The 6,927-nt window shown below is 37.7% G+C and overlaps 1 protein-coding gene across 1 annotated transcript in view; it reads right to left on the bottom strand.

The window, feature by feature from the left end:
- Nucleotides 1-452: 452 nt before the first annotated feature.
- The window catches only part of LOC108707278 (cardiomyopathy-associated protein 5), a 50,670-nt gene continuing 44,195 nt past the window's right edge, over nucleotides 453-6,927 (bottom strand). The window contains exons 10-14 of the mRNA XM_018244466.2: nucleotides 6,167-6,314; nucleotides 4,741-4,874; nucleotides 3,747-3,846; nucleotides 3,334-3,510; nucleotides 453-918 (exon numbers count right to left, since the gene is read on the bottom strand). Of these exons, the coding sequence (XP_018099955.1) occupies nucleotides 672-918; nucleotides 3,334-3,510; nucleotides 3,747-3,846; nucleotides 4,741-4,874; nucleotides 6,167-6,314 (806 nt within the window). The 3' untranslated portion in view covers nucleotides 453-671. The remainder of the gene's footprint in view (nucleotides 919-3,333; nucleotides 3,511-3,746; nucleotides 3,847-4,740; nucleotides 4,875-6,166; nucleotides 6,315-6,927) is intronic.

Genomic DNA, 6,927 nt, shown 5'->3' with positions numbered 1-6,927 from the left:
GCATTTCCTTTTGTTTCATTCATATCTAATCGCATTTCCTTTTGTTTCATTCATATCTAATCGCATTTCCTTTTTGTTTCATTCATATCTAATCGCAGCATTTCCTTTTTGTTTCATTCATATCTAATTGCATTTCCTTTTTGTTTTATTCCTATCTAATCGCTTTTCCTTTTTGTTTCATTCCTATCTAATCGCATTTCCTTTTTGATTCGTTCATATCTAATCACAGCATTTCCTTTTTGTTTCATTCATTTCTAATCTCAGCATTTTCTTTTTGTTTCATTCATATATAATCGCAACATTTCCTTTTTGTTTCATTCATTTCTAATTGCAGCATTTTCTTTTTGTTTCATTCATTTCTAATCTCAGCATTTCCTTTTTGTTTCATTCATTTCTAATCTCAGCATTTCCTTTTTGTTTCATTCATTTCTAATCTCAGCATTTCCTTTTTGTTTCATTCATATATAATCGCAACATTTCCTTTTTGTTTCATTCATATCTTATTGCAGCATTTCCTTTTTGTTTCATTCATATCTAATCGCAGCATCCCCACAGCTGCCCCCACAGAATTTCAAGCATTTCCATATGGAGCAATGATTTCTCAAAATGAACACAGCACATTGAGGGGTTCCACAGGCAAGGAACACCCTATATGACATAGATTGTTAGCTCTACGTAGCAAAAGTTGGAAGTTCTATGCCAGTATGCAAGTGGAGATTCCCAGGTGTCTCTAGAGCAAAAGTTGGGTGAGATGCCTCCTTAAACCCGTTCCTGAAGGTGTAAAGGACTTGTCGTTTTGGGACATTGTAGAATGAAAGTCTCCCAGTTCTGTAATCCAGGAGGATTCCAATACGATCTGGAGGTTCTGTCAAGCGGACTTCACTGAAGACTTCCTTGTGGAGGAACTTATATGAGTAACTGTAATGATACCAATGATGTGCTTTATTTAACAAGTATCCTTTTAAAGACTGTAGAAGGGAAGGGAAATTTGGGGTTCAAAAGCGATATGTTACTGAATTAATTAAAATTCTACTTTGTCTTGCTTATAATGTATTCTCTCATTCCCCATTATTCCCCTCATGTCAGACTTACAAAAATGTACAATGAACAAATATTCAAGTACGGCCCAATAGGCAAATGGATGTTATTGTTATTAATAAGGGGCAGGCCTGGACTGGCAATCTGCCTGATGGGCCTTTCCATTTCTTCTTAAGTGGACCACCCGGGAAGCCAGCGAAGCAAAGTCGCCGGTGGGGGGCGAAAGCAAAGCAGCCAAAGGGAGCCAAAATGAAGCCACCAAAAGGAACTGAAGCTGAAACCACTAAAGGAAGTTGAAGCTGCCGAAGTTTTTTAAACTTTTATGTGAGGCTCTGACAATTTTTTTTTACTTTTATTGGGGAACCCTGGCCACCAATGTTTTATTTAAACTTGGGAGGCTGGCAACTTTTATGGGGGGGACCCTGGCCACCAATTTTTTTTAACTTGTAGGGGGGATCTCGTACATTTATAAGTGGACTGTTTAATTTTTTGCCAGGGCTGATTTCTACTCCCAGTCTGGCCCTGAGGGGTACAGTAAGCGAAGAACATCAGCAAGAGCTTTCATTATAGTGTATGGAAGGGCAATTTTGAGTGTTTAGCACACCAACCAGGGCCACAAAACACCCAGGGGTATATTTATCAATGAGTGAAGTTAGAGAACACCATAGTCTGCTAGCGTGGAATTCCGCCTCTCTCTATTCATTTCTATGGGATTTTTAAAGGCGTATTTATCAAAGCGTGAAAGTGAATGGTCACCATTTGATAAATATACTACCCTAAATCACCCTGACGTTAGAAATCACACAGTCCACTAGAGTGAGATTCTGCCACTCTCCATTCATTTCTATGGGATTTTTAAAAGAGTATTTATCAAAGTGAAAGTTCAACCGTGGATAAAAATGCCTTTCAAAATCCCATAGAAATGAATGGAGAATGGCGGAATTATACGCTAGCAGACTGTGGCGATCTCTACTGTTACTCTTTGATAAATGTACCCGTTTGACAAAAATCCAAAAATATCTGAGTATTTTCTGAAAACTACTCCGACCAAATCCGCAAGTTTTTTTCCCCTTATTTATCAATACATTTTTCAGAAAATTTCCTATGCAGGCAAAAACTCCAAAAAATCATATCTTACTAATTTTTTGGATTTTCCGCCTGAAAACTACAAAATCTTCGGATTATTGCACGAAACCCAGTGCTGATCAGGATATCTTCTCCCATTGGGGCAGATTTACAGGCGAAGTGGCTAACACTAGAGACTTTTCGCCAGAAATCAATTCCGCAGGGACATCGTCAATTCACTAACAGGCGCAGATGACAATTCGCTAGTGAAAGAGACCGTTGCTAGCGTTCATTCCGCTCTATTGACAGGTGACTTTTTGTTCAAGCGAATGGCCGTTGCTTCGCAAATTCACTAAAGTGCTGATTATACTGAATGTTACTTGTTTCACTAGAGTTGACTTCGCCACCTCAGACCAGGCGAACTGCTAAAATGAAACTAGATCTTCCTCAATCTTATGTCACTTACATCATATCCTGTCTGTCGAAAAATGTATTAAAGCTGAAAAAAAACGGTGGTGACTTTTCCTTTTTTAAGCAGGATTGCCGGCAAAAGTCCTAACAAGGGGCCATGGAACATTCATTTTACAGTGGGATTATGTGTAGGGCATTATATTAATTCTCTTGTCTTTATTAAGGTTCCTTGTACAAAAAGTGGCCACTTCAAGCATTTGCACCAACATCTCTAATAAAGATGTCTATAAAACTTTAAATTGCTCCCACTGAAGAAGTATCGCTAGCGAAAAGTCAACAGCGTTCGACGCCCAGAACACAACTTCGCATTTTAGTGAATTAGCGTAGTGGTAACAAATTTGCAACTGGCGAAGTGGTGTGAAGTGTACGAAGCGGACGCTGATGACAATTCGCCCTTTAGTACAGTAAATCTGCCCCATTGACTTCTACATGAACTCGGCAGGTCTGAGTACTTTTTAATTAACACTTTAACCACCCTCTGGGTTTAATAAATTCTGAAAAATTCAAGTTTTTTGTTTCCACTAAAAAGTTGGATTTTATAATAAAAAAAAAGATTTTTGAGTTTTTGGCATTCAGACTTTAATAAATAACTACCGTAATTGTAATCCCTTTAACAGTCAGAGGTAATTAAAAGTATCTCTGTGTTTCTCCTAAATATGGTTGGTGTTGCCCCAAAGCACTTTGGCTAAGGCATAGTTTTAAATATTGAAAAAATGTTGCTTTATATTTTTCTATTTTGGTGTAGAAGTGTTCGATTACCTTGTAGAGGTGGAGCAGCACTGCATACACCATGTTGTACTGTCTTGTTCCAAGCCATATTCTTCTTGAGAAGGTTGAAAGGTGGCACCTATACTGTAGCCTTTGCATCCTGCAACTGTCATTTCCCAGTAATGGCAGCCGCTAGCAGGCAGCACTTCCCCCAGCACCAATGGAATTCTAGAAAGCAAAAACATTTTTTATATATGCAATAAAAACTTCAATGGCAGTCATGTCTCTGCCATAAACCCAACGTATATTTATATTTGACATCCACATACTTTTGCCTTAATTCTTTACATTACATAATGAATTGTGCCATTTTCTAAATGCGGCATTGCCTTGCTATATTCACTGTACCTCTGTGTATTTACTTGGCTCAAGCATAATTAATAGAACAGAAAGTTGACACCAACCCCGTTATTTCACTTTGCTCTGAAATACTTATACTGGTTCCTTCTGGAGAGAGCTCCAATACTGGGTGTGCGGTATCTCTCAGTAAGTGAAACCTTGTGCCTGGAAAAATAAACCAAAAGTGATTGCAAGCAACTACCATCAACTGGAACATGAACATTAACTAGGGATGCAAAGAATCCACTATTTTGGATTCGGCCGAACCCCAAAATCGTTCATGAAAGATTCGGCCAAATACCGAACCAAATCCTAATTTGCATATGCAAATTAGGGGTGGGAAGGGGCAAACATTTTTACTTCCTTGTTTTATTACAAAAAGTCATAAGATTTACCTCCCTATCCCTAATTTGCATATGCAAATAAGGATTCGGATTCGCCAAATCCGAATCCTGCTGAAAAAGGTCGAATCCTGGCCAAATCCCGAACAGAATCCTGGATTCGGTGCATCCCTAACATTAACACTGACGGTAAAAAAGTTGTATAAGCAGGAGTCTATCATATGCAGGAGGATTCTGTGCATAGAGGCCAGTGATGGAGACTTGGAGGCACATTTATCAAAGGTCGAATTTTAAAAACTCCCATAAACTCCCATGAACTCGAAATGTAACAAATTGGAATTTATTGAAAAAAAACAAATTCATAAAACTCGGGTGAATGGGATCGACCCGAATTCGATTCGAGTTTTAAAAACTCAATTAGAGTTTTTTCTCTGAAAAAACCTCAAATGTCCGGAAGGCTGCAAACAACTCCAAATTGATCCCAGGACGTCTCCCGTTGACTAAAACAGCAATTCGGCAGGTTTTTTTAAGTCGAATTTAAGTTCTTAAAGGGCCAGAGAATGATAAATCTTGAAAATCTAATTTGAGTTTTAAAAAAAACTCTAATTGAATATGAACAATACTTTAGTCGAATTCTGCAGTTTTGGCCACACAAAAAAATGGAAAATTTGAATTTTCAATTCAAAGCTTGATAAATATTCCCCTTGGAGTGTGTTACCTTTGGTTGAGATGAGGGCAGCTTCACTCTGCTCACTTGTCCCAGCGACATTAGCAGCTCTCACATAGAAGAAATAATTCTCATTCGGCTGCAAAGTTACTTTTAACTGCTGGTCTTTGATTCCAGCAATGGACCTGAGAATAAATAAGTTAATGTGCTGCAGGTCAGTTGTCTCTCATGGCAAGCATCCGTTGCTTTACAGAAATCCAATACTTAAATCTTACACACACCCAACACATACATAGCACAGCTTCTGTAAACAGAGAACAGAGCAGCATTTTGCTACATATCACAGATACCTTATTCCGTTCTCATTTTCTGCTGATTTAGGAGTTGTGTAGTGGCATTAGTAAGTTTTAGGTTTTGTTTGTACATATTCCAGTCTAGCTACCCTTTCTTTCAGACATGATATCGTTTTGCCTCAACTGAAACCCAGTTTAAAGGATAAGGGAAGCTCCCGAAGCAGTTTATTGCCAATAGATTTGCCACAATAGTGCAAGCTATAACACTATATTTATTCTGCAGAATGCTTTACCATACCTGGGTAAACAGCTCTAGAATCTCTCTCTGGTTTTTTTAGGATAGCAGCTGCCATATTAGCTTGCTGTGACATCACTTCCTGTCTGAGTCTCCCCTGCTCACTCATAACTTTGGGCTCAGATTACAACAGGGATGGGAGGAGGAAGGGAGAGAGGAGCAAACTGAGCATGCTCAAGCCCTAGCCCTGGAGGTTTAAGCTGAAAACAGGAAGTCTGATACAGAAGCCCATGTGTTCACAATAGAAGGAAAGAAATGCTGTGTTTCTTTTGACAGAGGACTCAGAGCAGCATTACTTTGAGGGTTTACTGGTGTATTTATATAGACCTTTCTGATGAAGCTTACTTAATTTAGCCTTTCCTTCTCCTTTAATGTTATTATGTTATACTCAATCCTTTATTATTATAGCCAGGATCAGCCCTATATAACATTTGACTGGCATTATTATCTTTCAGAATAGTCTCACACCTTTCTAACAAGAGGTAAGGGGCAGGACAACGCCATATATATATATTTTTTAACAGCTCTCGGATATCCAAAAATGTCATATACTCTTGCATGTGACACCATAACTGTCCTGCTAGATATTGGATCTGGCTGATGTAACTGGCCGTGTATCTGTTGGGCAGGCTGTCATTTGGCCTGACTCCTGGGCCAACAAACTGTTGACTTGGTCTGGAGTGGCCAAGATGAAAGCTAATATCGGCCTGTGTATATTATGTTTATTCATCTATGTGTGTGCGCTGAGGAAAACAGGCAACAGAAGTCATTAGATCACCAGTTAAAGGTTATAAACTAGTGGGATATAAACATAAACAAAGAAGGGTGCTTCCTTGCAGCAGGTCTTTGTTATGTTTCCTTCAAGACGATATAAATGATATTTTCTTACCTCAGTCCCTCTCCCTCTGATGGATACTGTTTGCACCACTCTAGGGTAAATGATTCTGTGGATTCGGGATGTGATGTGCTCCATCTGACGACAGCAGTGTCCCAGCACACTGTACACTCCTCTGCTTTGATTACTGGAGTAGAGGGAGCTGAGGATGGAACATTAAGTTAGCAATTGAAAAAGGTCCAAATGTGGACCGAAACGTCGGTTTGATACCATGACAATAAAAAGTATTACATTTTAAAAGGGAGTGCTGGTCTACTGATAATTGATATACATACAATTACCGTGTACCCCGCCATTAGCAACAGCCTTGGAGTGCGGATACTCATTGGAAAGAGTATATATATATATATATATATATATATATATATATATATATATATATATATATATATATATATATATATATATAGATAAATATATATAGATAAATATATATATATATATATATATATATATATATACAGGGTACCAGACAATTTGTAACTGGTGCACACTGAAATTCAATGCCTGTGTGCTGGTTCAAAACAATAATACTATTAATTAGACAAAAAACCGCACCAAACAGGGCTTAATATAAAATTAAAATATCAAAATTTATTTTCAAAAATATTTTGATATTTTGACATTATATTAAGCACTGTTTGGTACGTTTTTTTTGTCTAATTAATATGTGTATAAATATATATATATATATATATATATACACACACACACACACACAAACAGCTTAAAATATATATGATGGTCATTTACTA

The sequence above is a fragment of the Xenopus laevis genome, chromosome 1S (genome assembly GCF_017654675.1).
Source record: "Xenopus laevis strain J_2021 chromosome 1S, Xenopus_laevis_v10.1, whole genome shotgun sequence".
NCBI classification, from domain to species: domain Eukaryota; kingdom Metazoa; phylum Chordata; class Amphibia; order Anura; family Pipidae; genus Xenopus; species Xenopus laevis.
This window is presented reverse-complemented; position numbering and strand designations above follow the sequence as displayed.